The sequence below is a fragment of the Osmerus eperlanus genome, chromosome 3 (assembly GCF_963692335.1).
Source record: "Osmerus eperlanus chromosome 3, fOsmEpe2.1, whole genome shotgun sequence".
In the NCBI taxonomy this organism is placed as follows: Eukaryota; Metazoa; Chordata; class Actinopteri; order Osmeriformes; family Osmeridae; genus Osmerus; species Osmerus eperlanus.
The window spans coordinates 5,144,651-5,161,177 of NC_085020.1; the positions used below are offsets into that span (position 1 = coordinate 5,144,651).

Here is a 16,527-nt window from a genome sequence, read left to right on the forward strand (position 1 = left end):
TTTGTTGAGGGTGAGTTGTTGTATTTACGTTGAAAGGAATTTCAGCATATTGGTATATTTTCATTTCAATTTGACCATCCGATAGGTTTGGCTAAATGAGTCTGGCAGCAGTCGCAATGAATTCGTCTTTCATCCTCTGCCAACACCAAACTGATGCAGTAAATCAGTTCCACGTGTTGCAAAAGGGAATCCCAAAAACCTTTTAACTGGGTGTATCATCTATTAAGCATCCTCTCGGCTCTGTACTGAAGGCGGTGCAGAGTGAAGGTTGTGCCGGTGGCAGACTGTATCAGGTTCAGACATGAGTGTGTGTGTGTGTGTGTGTTGGTGGGTGGGGGCGGTGGGGGGGCTGATGCTGATGCATCAGAGAAGGAATTTGTCAAGGCCAGGGCCAGACAAAACCCCAGAATGCACCTTTTCTTTCTTTTTCGAAGTCAAAGCACCGGTGTGCTTTACTCCATTCACAATGATCCCCCTTTTAGCCCGCAACTCCTTTTGTAGGAAATTGTTTATGTTCTTTGAAGGTATGCGGGGCATCTGTGTCAAAGAGGTGTGACGGGTTGTTGCGGTGTAGTTGCCAGGGAAGTGGCTGGGAGAGGTACTTGTCATACAGGCAGGCAGGCGGGCGGGCGGGCTAGGCGGGCTGTCTGAGCGAGAGCACCTCTCCAGTGTGCTAGGTTTCTTTGATGTGACTGAGTCTTTGAAGCGCTGACACCCTTCTCCCTTTCACAGTGCCTGGAGCCTTGCAAGGAATCCTGGGACCTGAAGGAGAACCAGTGCCAGGACTTATGCGAGGTATGTCACCATCGCCTCAGACCTCAAGTGTTTGAGTACTCCCTCCAGAGAGGGAACATTGTAAGAAGGGGGAAACTCTGAGGGGAGTGTGAAGTGGGTATTTTTCTGTGCTGTAATGGCACTCTTGTCTAAAATTGAATCAAAGCTGTTTAACTTACTCACCACTCAAATGAGTCATAAGCTGAAATGTAAACAGGACTTTCCCTGTTAGCTCACTGACCTGCCTGTTCAAGGCCTGGCAGCCCTAAACTTAAAAATGATCTGACATATATTTTTCCCATCTGTGTCCGCCCCCCCTTCCCCTTCCTCGTCCTCCCTGCCCCCCTCCAGCCCCTCTTTCCCAAGAAGCACTACGAGTGTCTGACGAGCTGTGAGTTCCTGAAGTCGGTGGAGGGGGTGAAGCAGGGCGACTGCCCCGCCCCCGAGAAGGCCAGTGGCTTTGCCGCCGCGTGCGTCGAGAGCTGTGAGGAGGACGCCGAGTGCTCCACAGTGAAGAAGTGCTGCTCCAACGGCTGTGGACACACCTGCCAGCAGCCCAAAAACCTCTACAAAGGTACATGTTCGCAGGCCACCTGTCCGGTCACCTGGCTCGCCTCAGAGGCGCCTTCGACGGTGGCTTCCGTCGTTCGTGGCCTGTCTTTCTGCTATCTTTTCCGTCATAAATTCACACTTTTTTGTAGCAGCATTAGGTGTATTATGTATTAAGTTTGAGTGTATTAGGATTCCAGTTTTCCTTGTTTCAGTGGACCCATTAATAACATTTAAATCCTACGAGTCCACCCAGGAGTACATCGGCCACTTTGGCACACCCATGTACACTGAACACTGTATAGTACCTGTGTAGTGTAGAATCATTTTAAGCCAATTTAAAGGTTCCTGACATGAGAGTCGTTTTAGTTCACTTCCCAACTGCGAATGATGGGCACCCACAAACATCTCCAGATTCCCCCTAGCGGTGAAGATACCTTCCTGACCACCTTGAAGGTGTTTCACAACCCCACATGCTCTCCAGCTCTAGGAGCCCTGTCTAATGGCCCAGCCCGAGGAAAGTTCTCTGAGCGTGCCCTCATTGTGTGAGACGAGTGCTTGCTTCCCCACCGGGAGATAAAAGCTGGAGCTCCATTCTTTGTCATGTCGGGAAACTGGGGCCAACAGCCTTGGGCCATAACAAAGGCTGTGCAGGGCCGGTATCAGTAGAAGATGGGAGCCGGCTCTTAACTTTGAACCACTGCAGTCGGAGCGGTGATTACTTTGAAGCGCGTAGCCACTGTTTTGTGTATGTGTGTGTATGTGTGTGTTTTGAAGCAAACTTTTAAATTGATATATGCTCAGAAGTGAATGATGAGAATGAATAAGGTGCAGGTTCTGTGCCGTACCAGGGCCGGGAGATGAATAGCCATGACTACGTAGGCAGATGAATGAAGACTCATTCAATACAGAGATGTCTTCGCTCAATCACCGCCACCCACACCGAGACACAGCTGACAGTTAATGCCATCCAGACAGTCTGACTACCCGAGGATTGATCTCTCACTTGCCCATATTCTAGATACCCATGCGGTCAAACTCTTGATAATTTCCATCCTAATCTCCAGTGTTAAAGGTCTAATTATGTGCTCACGGTTTGGAGAGTGTAATTGTTTCTGTGTGTGCACAAGTGTGTTCAGGATGATCCACAATGCTGGAAGCCATTACCCAACACGAGTGGTGCAAAATGGAGCATTTCCCACTGCTGAGATCACTCTCAGATGTGAGTGTGTGTGTGTTTGTGTGTGCGTGTGTGTGCCTGTGCAGGTGAAGAAGGTCCCCAGTGAGCATGTGTCCTTGACAGAGTATAGGCAGGATGAACGAAGCACATCCCTTTGTGCTTGCTACCTCTTCTCTAAACAGAGATACCAAGGACCCCCAACTGGGTTTTTATTCCATATGAACTGGAGCTCTTCCCCTTACATCTACACAATCCACTTCTACTTGTTTTCAAAGACATGCTGCGATGTGAAATATTTAATAGGATATGTATAACATAGCAGATGGTGAAGCAGATGAAGACTTTTCAGGGGTTTCAGTGGGATACAAAAGCATTCTTGTGTGAATTTGTGATAATTCTCCTTTTAGTTATTGTTTATTTAGTATTGTTTATTAAAATTCCACTCTTTCCTTTGTTTCATTCAGAGAGACCCTATACTCCCTCTATCTCTCTGTCTCTTTCTCCCTCTGTCTCTCTCCATCTCCTTCTGTGTCCATCTTTCTCCGGCTCAGTCTCGCATTCTGTCGACTACAACTTCTTCTTCTTCTCAACCCACATCCACGCGTCCATCTGTCAGTCTCCATTTATAAGTGCCCTCCCTCTGACAACAGTGAATCCACCACAGTAACTTGGTCACTAGAAAGTCATTAGACTTGGACGCCCCATCATCCCCCTTGTTGACAGAGAGGACCGTGGGACTGTGTGATGCAGCCATTATTGGATAAATGGATTTATGGGAAAACATTGTAATTCTTTAACTTTTGAAGTGTGTTTTGGGAAATGTTCCTCCCCCATTTATCGGTTCCTGTTATTAGAAAGGTCATAATGACAGCGTGTGCGTGAGTATGTCGAATTATAACACACAACTTTTTGTTGGCGCGTTCATGACGTAGGACTGGCACTCCGCTCTTGATAGTTGTTCAACAGGAGTTACATCATGGATTGGAAACAGGAGAGCAGGCGTGTGGTCATTGAAAGATGAACACTATAAATACCATTCTTGGACAGGATCTCAAGCCAATAGTTCATTTTCATGAGGGAGGAGGTGTAGAAAGGTTCAGGATTGGTTGTTTTGTCCCACATGATGATTTCCTTTTGTCTGTGTGTGTGTGTGTGGAAGAGTTCTGCACAGACAAAAGATGAGTCTGATTGGAGGAAAGACGCAATGTTGTGTTTGTATTTAAGCGTGTCCAAAAAGTGTGTATTCGAGTGTTTAGGGGGTATCACAAATACACAGACACACACGCGCCAGAGCTGTGAAACCACGGCACAATGGGACACAGCTGTTCCTACACAGACCTGTTATCTGTGGGACACAAAAATGGCTTCGTAAAATGTGGTTGGAAAATGGACCCGACTCCATCTTTATGTGCATCAATCAATCACATCAAGAGGCCTCTAGAAGATTGAATAGAGACATAACAAGATCACCCCCCACACACACAGACACACCCCAACCCCCCCCCCCTCTCTAACAGCACACGCTGTTCCTGATAACCTGAGTGTGTTGTTTGCACCACAGGCTGAGTTTATTGCTGTGAATGCAAAGCAGCTACAGGAGTGTGGTGCTCAGTAATGCTGTGAGCCGCCAAGTAATTTATAGGGAGCTGTGCGATTTATTCGGCGTTCTTCTGTACTCCTGAAACCGCTTTTTTGCAATCTCCATCTCATTATCACTCCGCCCACCTCTCAATCAACAACTCACTACGTGTAAACTGTCATAAATCCTACAGGGAGAGTTAATCTGTCGTGGCGGAACACTTACACTCCATCCTGGACTTAATAAATCTCTAATTTATCACACATGGGTACACTGACTGAGTTTGAATGGGTTGAATGTGTGGAACAATGATACAACTAGATTGAAACTTGTGTCTGGGTGCGTGTGTGTGTTTATCTGTTGGCACACCTCACCATCATGATGTCATGTCCTCTCACCGCCGCCACTGGCTCACAGGAAGTTGTTATGTGTTTCCCACAGGGGCTCCCCTGAAGCCGAGGAAGGAGCTGGTCTTCCATGAGCAGCCGTCAGGCCAGCTGGACATCCGCTGGTCCTCCAAGTTCAACATCTCGGTGGAGCCCGTCCTGTACGTGGTGCAGCGCCGCTGGAACTATGGCATCCATCCCAGTGAGGACGACGCCAGCGAGTGGCAGACCATGGCACAGGTGAGGCGTGCCGCTCCAGCCCTCTGGAACACATCTGGTGGGATGCGCGTCTTGCCAGCGTGTTACGTCACAGTCCCATTGTTTATCCCTCTGATCTACTTCCATCTGACGGGGGTCATCGTAACCTTTTTGGAAAATAACAAACACGTCGACTAAAAGCGTGGCGGGTATGACACAGCTGTGGAATCACTGCTCTCACTCAACGACTGTAGCACACGGTTGCACATTCCATACAGACACCGTGTCTTTGAACGTTCCCCCAAAGAGAAACATGTAGATGACTGATGTGGCAGCAAAGGCTGCACGAGCTATGACCCTGCGTGATCCCTGACCCCTGTGGGCTTGCTCCCCCCCCCCCCCCCCCCATCTGTCCCTACAGACTACAGAGGAGCGCGTCCAACTGGCCGACATCAGAGCCACCAGATGGTACCAGTTCAGAGTGGCGGCCGTCAATGTTCACGGGACCCGCGGTTTCACTGCCCCCAGCAAACACTTCCGCTCACACAGAGGTCCGTATGTGTCTGTGTGCGTGTGTGTGGCCCTTCCTCGAGTGTCAGTTCCTGTTTGACACCCAACGCTCCCCATTTGCTACAGTTAAGACCTTGGAACAGGTGGAGCCTTTGGGACACAACTTTACAAGCTGATTTGCCTCAGTAACGCCTGAATTACCCTCTTTAGCTACACATGCTCATGAGATGTGTGTATATGTGTGTCTGTGTGCGTGTGACTCTGTCTTTTTCTGAAATTGAATCAGACATGCACAAGCACAATGCCGAAACATTGAGGTTTGAGAAACATTATTCTTGTGTAACTTTGACGGTTCTCAGGTTTAAACATCTGCTGTAGTACACAGCTCAGATCCTGCTTGAATCAAGCAGAAAGTCTAGGCCTATATGATTTATTTTTTCGCTGGATGACTCCAATCCATCAGTGCTTAGCATAAGCTTTTGAAAGGACTGCATTTGTATCAGTACCTAGCTATCCTGAACACTAAATAGGATTAGTTTGCTCAGCATTTCTCCTTCAATGTCCCCAAACTTGAATAAAGAGTGTAATAGAAATTGTAATTCAGCTCATAAAAAAAAGAATTCTACCAGCAGAGCATTTATTCTCTGTTTTGCAACCAGATCTTCATTTAAGTCTTCAAAGTTGGGGTTTTCCCTCTTTACGGTCATATAAAATGTAATATGTCTGAATTAGTTAGGATATTGCAGGTTTCAACTGCATGTGGGAATGAGGTAAGGTAGGCCTGCTTCAGATCTTTGGCCCAGATTAGACCTTCAGGATGGCAGCTTATGCTGGCTCCTTGCTGCTCTGAGTGTTCCATGTTGAATGACACTAAATAGCCGTGTACTGCAGATGCAGATGGCAACTGTTAAAGTGCCAAGCTTTTGTTTCTATGAGTTCTTGTAAATTACAGGTTTATGAACGGGATATTGTGTGTGTCTAGATTTCATTTGATTTACAGCAGATAACATCTGTTCAGCTTGACAATAAGAAACCGGGCCATGTGTGCCAGGCAATTCAGTTGCATTGAGTTGAAATGGCTCAGAAAAAGTTCAGATGTCGCCTCATCGCCAGAACGAAAATCCTTCACGTGTCATGGACCACCTGTGTGTTGGTCTTCAGTTTGAATTCCTAAATAAAAAAAAAATCTTAAATACTGGAATGTTCACAGGGGACCCAAAACACACACTATCTTGTGGCTCATGTGAGGACTAAGAAGTCTTAATGTGTTTGGTGGTGTATGCTGGCTGACCTTCCCTGTCAGCGGTATTAATACACGAGCTCCCCTGAGTGTTCTGGATGTGTGTTTGACATAGCCAGACACCAGGTGGACCGGCACTCTGCTGCAGGGCTTGGAAACGGATCTTCAATCAGTCCAATCAGAGCCCGGACATTGATGGATTGATGGATGCTGTCATGGATTTGATGAGAACTCAGCCGTTCTGTCATTCCATTGTTATTGACATAGCACAGCCACATCATCTGATTGCAATTTCGCACCGCCATACTTTGTTAGGTGCAATTTGCAAAAAACTGCCTGCTTATTTATCTTTCGGATAACATTAGCCAGCTCTCTGAAATGGTGCGTCCCAATTCCAGTCTCGCTCCACCTCAAATGTGTTTCAGGTGGGAGAAGGCAGGCAGGCAGGCAGGGGGAGATGAGCTAACTGGGCTGTAGACTCGATCATTTTCTCATTATGGGCTGATTCCCTGTGCTCTGGCATGTGGCCCTGTCCTCCTGAGTCCTGCAGACTGGGGCCAGGCTGACATCAGCACTGCGCACGGCAGCCTCCCGGCAACTAGCCCAGGTCACAGCCCATCTGGCTGGCTTCAAAACAGGCTTACAAAGCCTCTCTCTTCTCTCTTTCCTTCTCTCTCTCTCTCTCTCTCTCTCTCTCTCTTTTTTTTCTCTCACTTTCTCCTACACACACATTCGCGCATTAACCTGCACACATGGAAACGTACACGCACACACGCACACCCATGTGCAAGTGCACACGGACACACATGCTGACACCCACTGGTTAGGTAGCGACTCTGACAGGATGGAATGTGGGGGTAGAGTCAAAGTGAGCAGCATGTGTTTGTTAACCCCTGACCCCGTCTCCATCCCGTGAAGCGCTGTCATAGACATGACATGACACCTGTCATAACATTTCGTGACAGATTGTCAATGTAAGACTAATTACTCTACGCCATCACAACGGCTCCTTCTCAGCTGCAGTGAGAGGCTGTTAAAACCAGGAGAGATTTACCCGGGTTTGTAGCACGAAATAACCAAAACGCCTATCATGATATCCAGTTTAGTAATGAATCCTGTCGATGGAAGATAAAATTGGTTATTCATTTCAAGTATGGATAGACAGATGGCTATTTCTCCATTTTACTGCAGGAACATGTTGCTGTCATGTCTGATGCAGACTGTATTTGTGGCTGTCCTCAAATTTGCTAAGCGAAAACAGCTCAAGATGATTCTTTGTCATCCATTAGAAACAATAGCCTTTTATGTATCCTATTAGGCTTAGTCTCTATTTAAATCAGAACAGCTGGAGTGAGGGCTGCTGTCTGACTCTGCCTTTTTGTGTGTGTGTGTTGGTGTCTGTGTGTGTGTTTTGCCTGTGTGTGTGTGTGTGTCTGCAGATCCGTCTGCCCCTCCCAGTCCCACCAGTCTGCGTGTTACCAACATGACACAGGGTACTGATGGTCTGGTGACAGCTCGCCTCAACTGGACCCTCCCAGAGGAGCCTGACATCCCTGTCCATCACTACAAAGTTTTCTGGAGTTGGACTGTCGCCAGCAAGTCCTTGGTACCATCCAAGAAGAAGAGAAGAAAGACGACCAATGGGGTAATCCTCTCTCTGTCTCTCCGAGGTGTGGATAGGGCTGATGGAAGCTGTAGTCTCCTCCAGTTGAAGCCTGGGACCCGGTCTGGGTCTGGTCTGGGTCCAGGTCTGGACCTGTTCTGAGTCTGGATGAGCTGAGCCAGAACAAATTCTGTCTGCTCCAGACCTACTTTCGACTTGGTCCTCCAGCCTCAACACTGCGAATGTGAACCACAAGTACACAAAGGGAAATAGGATAAACAATGAAAGGCTGCATGTTGGATGAAACAAACTTTTAAAGCCATCCTTCACACAGCGAGACACAATGCCCTTTTCACTGTTTTATTTCCTTATACAAATTAAAGCTCTCTTAAGCGCATGGTTAAACTTGGAAAGAAAACACAACAAATCATTTGAGCCTCATTTACAGCGAGATGAATTATGTAATGTGTTGCTTGGAAAACTTGATGCATATTTGTTAAAGTTACTGTTATTTAGAATACTTCTGACCCAGGAACTGGACAGAAATAAACCTTATATCAAAGACAATATTGCTTTAAAGAATATAATATTTTCACAAACGTATATGTCCAGACAGTGAGACCAATACTGTCTGTAGAGCGTCCCATCCAGAATTGGTTCTAAAGATCAGTAACAGATGGTATGCCATGGAGGTGAGTGAGGTGGCAGATATCAGACACCTATTGACACATGTACTACTGGTTTCCACTTTGGCACCTCAGGGCTTTGAAAGCAACCTGCTGATGTAGGAATGTAAAAACAAGGCCAGTCAATAAGCTGGGCCTATCAAGCCCATGCTGATGGAGGAATGCTGGGAGCCAAACACAAGGCGACCAGGCCCCAGGAGGCTGTGATAATACATCCCCCTCACGCAGCCCACAGCCTCTGGGCCTGTGCATTGTCTCCTTGCGCTCATCGCATCCCCAAGCACATGTGTTCCCGATCAGCGCTCCATCTCCTCCAGACTGGCTTGGTGGAGCTAAGTGGGTGTGGGGAGAACCTTGGGGTTTTGGAGGCTGGGAGTGAGACAGGATGCTGAGTCTGGGGGTCCTGATGGGGTTTGTGTGTCGGCAGGCTCAGAGCTGGGTGGACCTGGAGGGGCTGCAGGCGAACAGCAGCTTCACAGTGGAGCTGCAGGCTGTGACCTACTGGGGGCAGGTGCGTCTGAAGAGCTCCAAGGCCTCTCTTCACTTCACCACAGGCCAGAACGAGGACTCGGGTAAGGCATGCCGCTTTCGAGTAGGGGTAAGAAAGAAAACAACCAGTCCTTTGAGCCTCAGTTGAAATCTCGTTATGCTCGCGGTTAAAGTTTTCTATCCAATATCCTTCTATGCACTGTATATTTATCATTATTGCATGATTAAAAGGCCGGTAAAGGATAGTATGCCAAATAAATGTGAAGTTGTTGTACCCAACTTCTTCAACTCTTTTCTTCCCCAGTTAAATTGGCGTCTAAATCAAGGAAGGAGGAGATGTTGCCTGTTGCCTCCACCCTGGGGAAACGCCCCGCAGGGCCTTTGGAGGTGGGCACCCCCTTCTACCAGGACGGCCTGCTGCAGGTCCGCGTTTACTGGAAGAACAGAGGAGGTATGTGCTCCTGGCCTGGTCTCCATTCTACTGTAATTACTACCCCGGGTCCTATCCATCATCCTGCTTCCTTTTATCCCCTAATCAATGCAGGGTTATGGATATGATTCTCAATGACTTACACGGTGGACGTTTCATTTAGAAAGAAACGGCATGGGATATTGTAGATCAAATAAATGAAACAATGTGTCTTTGTGACGGGGGTAATGGGAGTGCCGGGTGAGTGGGTGTAAATCTGCACCGGGCCGGGTGCAGCGGAGGCTCTGTTTGCTAAAGAACAATAAACACAGAGAGCCAAGCCCGTGTGATGGGGTTTATTGACAGCTGTAGTTAATAGATCCTCCCGTACAAAGCCCTCCCTCATATTAGTGCTGAAACAGTCCATTTGGGTTTTTACAAGGTCTGACGTCAGGCAGTAGGGCACGTCGAAGGGTTAAAACCTGTTGGAATGCTTGTCCCTGCAGCATATGTCCCTAGCCCCGGCCCTTCCATTAATACCAGAGTGGAAACCTTGAAAGGCATGCACCAAGGGAAGCCTGTCAAGTTCCATTCACTGGTCTATGTTATGTTACTAATATATGTCATCGCCCAAGCCAAGCTCCACAAGGCAGAGTCAAGAATGCACAGCCTTGCTGAATGTGAGGCTTGGTGGTAGTGATGGAGAGGCTCACTGCTGAATCACAGAAAGAGAGTGTTAAGAGAGGTAGAGAGAGCGAGCGAGAGAGAGAGATTAAGAGAAAGAAGAGGTAATGCTTCCTGGTCCAGAGTCATTATAAGAGTTGGCTGGGCTTGAGGTTGCCAGGGGTTGAGTGATAGTGACTGGGTTGGGCATTTGTTCAGCCCAGAGTCTTGTGGAGTGCATTGAACTGACTGGGCCGGGGCCAGGGCCAGATCCTGTGGCTTGACTGACTGCCGGCCTGGTCTTGCAGTGAGGGCACAGCACCTCGCTGGGCTGATGGATCACTCTGCCTACGAGCCTGACCACCCATGTTCCACTGCAGTAAACAGACAGCTGGATCTGGGAGTTGTAGTGCCTGGGTGTCCCGGCTCAGGTTTCCCATCAGTCCTGTGTGTTCTGATTGAGGGAGAGACAGGTTAGCTTAACCCTGATTGCAACATTCATCCACTCACTGTGAGCCAGAGCAGCAGCAAAGGCCTGATCCCAGAGTTGGTTCTGACCTGACTGTCTGGGCCGCCTCCAGAGGACCCAGAAGGGTCTGTTACACCGAGATAACGTATCACCGTCTGTCCGACACACAGACAATAGGCAGTCCAGCAGCGTCGGCGACGCTTCAGAGATTAGTTTCCAGTCATGATTTATCCAAGTCTTCCGCGCCGCTCTCTACCTGATTTCCATGTTCCTGCTCTTGCTTTACATACCACTTCCCTCCCATGTCAGACCCGGCTTCTCATATCTTGTTTATTTTTCCCAATTTCCCCCTTCCTCGTAATTCCCTCTCTTCTGCTTCCAAAGTGCTCGGAGGCTGTGCGCGCCAGATCCGTGTCTAAGCCTTCAAAGGACCCCTTTTATCTCCTCACCGCAACCCGGGCCCCTGCCAAGGGCTAACACAGTGTAACTCAATTATTAATCGGAGTGGTATCATTTCACATCCAAACGACGCAGCTAGATGAATAATAAATCCAGTAGAATAACAGGGTGTGTTGGGGGGGAGGGGGGTTACAGGAGCATAAACACTGCTGATTAGTCAATGAGGTACTGGTGTAGCGTAATGAAGTGAATGTTGCTGGTGTACCCAGACTCAGGGCTGCCTGCTGCTGCACAAGTTAGATGGTTACACTCAACAGTTGTGTACTGGAGTGTTTATAGAGAGAAGCTGGTATGTGATGGTTGAGACCTGCGCAGCATAGCTACTGGAGAAATTCAATAGGACGATTTTCACATATATTATATTCACATGAAAACTTTTAGCGTCTATGACGGTCGGTGACGGTGATAGACAAAATCAAACTGATACAGAGAATTGATCAGATTAGACATCCAAGTTGTTTTGATTTGTCAGATAACATCACTTCGCTGCACACGCAATTATGATGTCTGAAATTGAATCATTCTTATCAGGCGCTTTGTAGTACTTTATGCCGACATACCGTAGGTCGGGCTGAGTGATTTATTTATCTCTGTCTCTCTCTCCCTTTTCCCCCCTCTCTCTGTTCCTCTCACTGTCTCTCTCCCTACCTCTTTCCCCCCCTCTCTGTCTCTCTCTCTACCTTCATCCCTCATTCTTCCCCAGACCCGACGGTGAGCCGATACCATGTCCAGTGGGTTCCAGAGTACTGTAGCCACAATGAGACCAGGGGACCGGAGAAGTCTGTCACACAGGTACGTCCCACGTCCTTCTTTCACCAACAGTGATCATACCATCTAGCGACTACACAGCTCCGTGGCTCTTCTTCTGTCTGGTCCTAATCAAGGCCAACCGCTCTAATGAAAAGAGTTCCACTCAGAGAGTCTGAGGCCCTGGTGTGTTGCTGTGCACTGGGCAAATTAACCACTGTTGTTTGTATTATTATGACTCAGTCAGTGTGGTCAAGCATGTGGTTTGCTGGGCCGTAAAATAAATTTACTAAAACAATGTTTCCGGGAATGGGGGGCCTTTGCCCCCCCCCCCCCCCCCCCCTCCACCCCCACCCCCAGCATGAGAGTCTAGGCTGAAGAGGCATTTCTTGAGGGTAGCAGGGTTGGGGTCCAGGGGATCTGGAGGGAGGAGGAGGAGGGGGTTGAGGGCTTGGCTGGCTGGACTCAGGCTGATACAGGATGGCAGAGGCCTGGCAATCAACGCATTCTTTTGGGACCTGATCTCCGGTTGCTAGGATATGCACATCCTTTTTCTATAGATCACTGGGAAGTATTCCAAAGCAGCGCTCCTCCTCGTTCCCCTGTGTGTGAATGTGGCGCCTCATTCAGATTTAATCAGAGCTGTTTCATATCAGGAGGGAAAAAAACACACCAACTCTGGCTATTAGTTTGGAGCCATTTAATTACCAGTGCGAGATCTAAAGCTTGGACTAAGCAAAACATTTCTTTTTTCCTCAAAAAGAGAGGCAAGAGGCGATTTTTAAAAGATCAATGGCTGAATAATGTAACGGTATTAGTCCACAGCCTTAAAAAACAGGAAAGAATCGATCAACATTGATTTACATGTGATCCTCATTTTAATTCACACAGAAATCCATTCAGCTGTTTTTCTCTTCATTCGGTTTCTAATAGGTTATGTGTTACATTTGGAACCCCTACAAAGAGAATGGCTATTTACATAGAAGTGTTTGTACGGGGAAACAGTGTTAACCCTAACCATGTGAGTGTTCTGAGTGTTCCTGTAATGTGGAGCGTGTTCCACATGCTGGGGAGGGAAATTCAATCCTCCCTGGCTCTGTGTATTTAATTATCTGTGTAGCCCACAAGGGACATGACCTGGGCCACATGATGTCAAAGTCATCAGGGCTGAATCATTTTTTTCTTGGCTCAGGAGAACTACATCAACCTCCCAGGCCTGCTGTTCTCGTGCAAGTACAAAGTCACCGTCCACATGCTCAAGTCGAAGAGACGCGCCAAGGACGAGAGCACCACTTTCCTCACCCCCTCCTGCGCAACCATCAGGAGCAAGACCCACAAACACATCCCGTGCCCTGGGGAGGGAGGTGAGACACAGCCAGAAACAGCCAGACACAATTGCCTGAGATTTAATCAGCATCGGTCCCGCGCCCTGATGGTGATGTTGATGAGAATAGATCCTCAGATGAATACAGATGTCTAAAAATGATTCTTTTTTTAATTGCTGTCTCTTCCTCAGCCACTGGTCTTCCCAAGGTGTTGGCCAAGCCAGAGAATCTGACAGCCTCTTTCTCCATCCACGAGGGCAACATCACCGGTAACTTCCTGTGGCGAGTGTCCAGGGTTCTGGCTCATCAGCGAATCACAGGCTTCCAGGTCACATGGGCAGAGGTCACCACAGAGAGCCGACAAAACAGCCTTCCCAACAGCATCATCTCGCAGTCCCAGATCCTCCCTCCAGTATGTCTACTCTCAGTCACTTTCAAAACAAATAACTGTTCACCTTTGCTCTTGTCTGAAAAGATAAAGCTCATATCATCATCATATGTCTATGCTGTCATTTGTTTTTGGAGGAAGCACAGGCAGAAAAACATCTGTGTGCTACTTAACGGTGCTTTCTTCCACTGCTGAAAAACAAAATTTTCAGTGTTTCATTATGCAGTGTTTGTCAACATTGGAGGTATTTTTAAGGATACACAGTGATGGCCTCTTTACATAAAGCTCCTGATAGGCTGGGGTTTGCAGACGGAGAGAGAGAGGGAGGGAGACAGACAGAGAGAGAGAGAGAGAGAGAGAGAGAGAGAGAGAGAGAACGAGAGAGAGAGAGTGAGAGAGAGAGAGAGAGAGAGAGAGAGAGAGAGAGAGAGAGAGAGAGAGAGAGAGTGAGAGAGAGAGAGAGAGAGAGAGAGAGAGAGAGAGATAGAGAGAGAGAGAGAGAGAGAGAGAGAGAGAGAGAGAGAGAGAGAGAGAGAGGGGAAGGAGAGATCTGAAGGCGGAGTGTTGTCTCCTGGTAGAACTTCTCCGCCTCCCACTTTTCCTCTACCTTCCCTCGTACCTCTTTCATCCTCTGTGAGAGCTCAGAAAAACCCAGTGTTTTACATAATCTCCTCTATCAACAACACGTTAGGACTGTCTGCGCCGCCCAGCGAGGTAGACAGATCTATAAATAAAGGGCCCCACCACCATACAACTATAGGCTGGAAGAAAAAGAAAACAGGTTTTATTAGAACAAAGTCCACCTTTGCAGATAGAGAGAGAGAGAGAGAGAGAGAGAGAGAGAGAGAGAAAGAAAGACAGAGAGAGAGAGAGAGAGAGAGAGAGAGAGAGAGAGAGAGAGAGAGAGAGAGAGAGAGAGAGAGAGAGAGAGAGAGAGAAAGAAAGAAAGAAAGACATGAGCACAGGAAGGAACACCTCCCAGGATTACACCAGTGGGTTCAGCAATGTTTTGACAGTCAAAATCTGCAGACCTGTTCACTGGGTGTAAACGTTTCATCCAAGCCATCTTCTGATTAACCCCAACCAGGACCATAACTTGTTGGTGGTGTCCAACCTGCGGCCGGCCACATACTACAGACTGGAGGTGCAGGTCATCACAACAGCAGGCGAGGGTCCTGCTACTGTCAAGGCTTTCCAGACTCCCGGTGTCTTACCCGTCCTGCAACACCGTAAGCAGTAACTTTCTATCTGGTTTGAACACTGTTACTGGATAGCCGTTGTATTACTTTTCTTTCGACTTAAAAAAACCCAACTACGAACTAAAAAAGATGTGTTTCTTGTGCATTGTAGGACCCAGACTCAGGCAGCACCACTCACACCACCAGAAGCCGTCAGCAGAGAGGCATTGAAAGGCCTGGCTAGCGTGATCTTTTTGGGAGCAGATCCAATGTCTACCAGCGCCGTTTCCCAGGAAGGGAATAGAGAGTGGAACCAAACAAACACAGCAGACCAGATTCTGATCTGACCCCCTACTTATGTGCTATAGGTTCTCTTCCTAACTGTAGCTGTCCCTTGTGATACCACCTACTGACTGGGGGCTGGCACAGTCAGAAACATACTCTAGGGCCATTCTCTTATTGTTATATTTCATCGTTTGGGGCTGTAGGACAAAGTTTGTGTTGGAGCCATCAAACTGTTACACCCTAATTGAAAGAACAGTATGATGCTAAATTGATTCCCATGTCAGTGAAAGATGTTGGCAGTGTGATTGAATACCCCTTGAATACACCGAGGATATGAATGGAGGAAATGCCGTACAATTGTAAAACACAATCATTTATTCATCTAGTGAGGAAAGTTTGATTTCACCTATTTATTTTGATTTCCCAAGTACAAAAGAGGGCGCTTAGGCATACAGTATGTGCTGTTGAATAATGTAACTAAAGCCAGTCTAGTTTAATCCAAAAAATAATTCTCATAGTATGTTGCATGTAGAAGTACATTTGATTTTTACTGTAAATGAATTACCAGCTTCAAATTGAATGCTTGTAATGGTTTTGCATGACAAATGTTAGTGTTGTGTAGGCATGAAATACTTCTGTGTTACCTCTTTTGAATATGTTAGCATTAACTAATTAACAGAGAACTATATGGGGAATAATATGTCATGTTTATTAATGAAATTATAACTTTGTTTGCAAATGATGGAATTGTATATGTTCTTGGCTGTAGAAATATTTGTCGTGAAACAGTCAGTGAATGTCTATATTTATTTATGTGTGTATTACAAAGTTTGATTTGTGTTGGATGTGCGTGGATGTGTGTGTTTGGTGTGTTTTAGTCTTAGAGTTTTTGAACTGGCAAAACATCTTGTAAAGACATTTTGTAAAAATGGAATTGTAAATACAGTCTTATGTTACATGTTATTTTTCCATGGTAGAAACTGTACAAACTGCTAAGTAATAAAAAATAATCCTTAACCTATACCCTTTGCCATTTCTTGCTTGATCGAAAGTCTATGAACCGTCAAAATTCAGTGTACTCTCTGAGCATGAGGTTATTTGGCAGATGCTGTTGCTTGTTTTGGCTGGAACGCCCATATTGCTAGACTCCTAACACAGTGTGTTCACTGATCTGCCCAGGAGACTGAGACACGCACTCCAGCAGTCTAAATAAACAGGTCATTCAGAGCTTAGCAGCCGCAGTGAATGCATGGTGACCAGGGCAGGGTGCTCCACAGCATAATGCCACGCTTTTGAGTGTACTGGGGTATTTAAAGAGCTTTGAATCTGTTAAAGCAATGTTCTCTTGCTTTCTGTGTATACAAGATTATAATTTTTCATATTTTTTATCATATTCTTCCTATGTGATGT

The 16,527-nt window shown here is 47.0% G+C and overlaps 1 protein-coding gene across 1 annotated transcript in view; it reads left to right on the forward strand.

The window, feature by feature from the left end:
* LOC134017273 (anosmin-1) overlaps positions 1–16,140 on the forward strand; it is a 35,251-nt gene extending 19,111 nt beyond the window's left edge. Inside the window, exons 3-14 of the mRNA XM_062456734.1 lie at positions 733–795; positions 1,126–1,348; positions 4,524–4,708; positions 5,088–5,217; positions 7,856–8,061; positions 9,133–9,277; positions 9,499–9,645; positions 11,898–11,986; positions 13,134–13,305; positions 13,458–13,678; positions 14,742–14,883; positions 15,005–16,140. Of these exons, the coding sequence (XP_062312718.1) occupies positions 733–795; positions 1,126–1,348; positions 4,524–4,708; positions 5,088–5,217; positions 7,856–8,061; positions 9,133–9,277; positions 9,499–9,645; positions 11,898–11,986; positions 13,134–13,305; positions 13,458–13,678; positions 14,742–14,883; positions 15,005–15,063 (1,782 nt within the window). The 3' untranslated portion in view covers positions 15,064–16,140. The remainder of the gene's footprint in view (positions 1–732; positions 796–1,125; positions 1,349–4,523; positions 4,709–5,087; positions 5,218–7,855; positions 8,062–9,132; positions 9,278–9,498; positions 9,646–11,897; positions 11,987–13,133; positions 13,306–13,457; positions 13,679–14,741; positions 14,884–15,004) is intronic.
* The last annotated feature ends 387 nt before the right edge of the window (positions 16,141–16,527 follow it).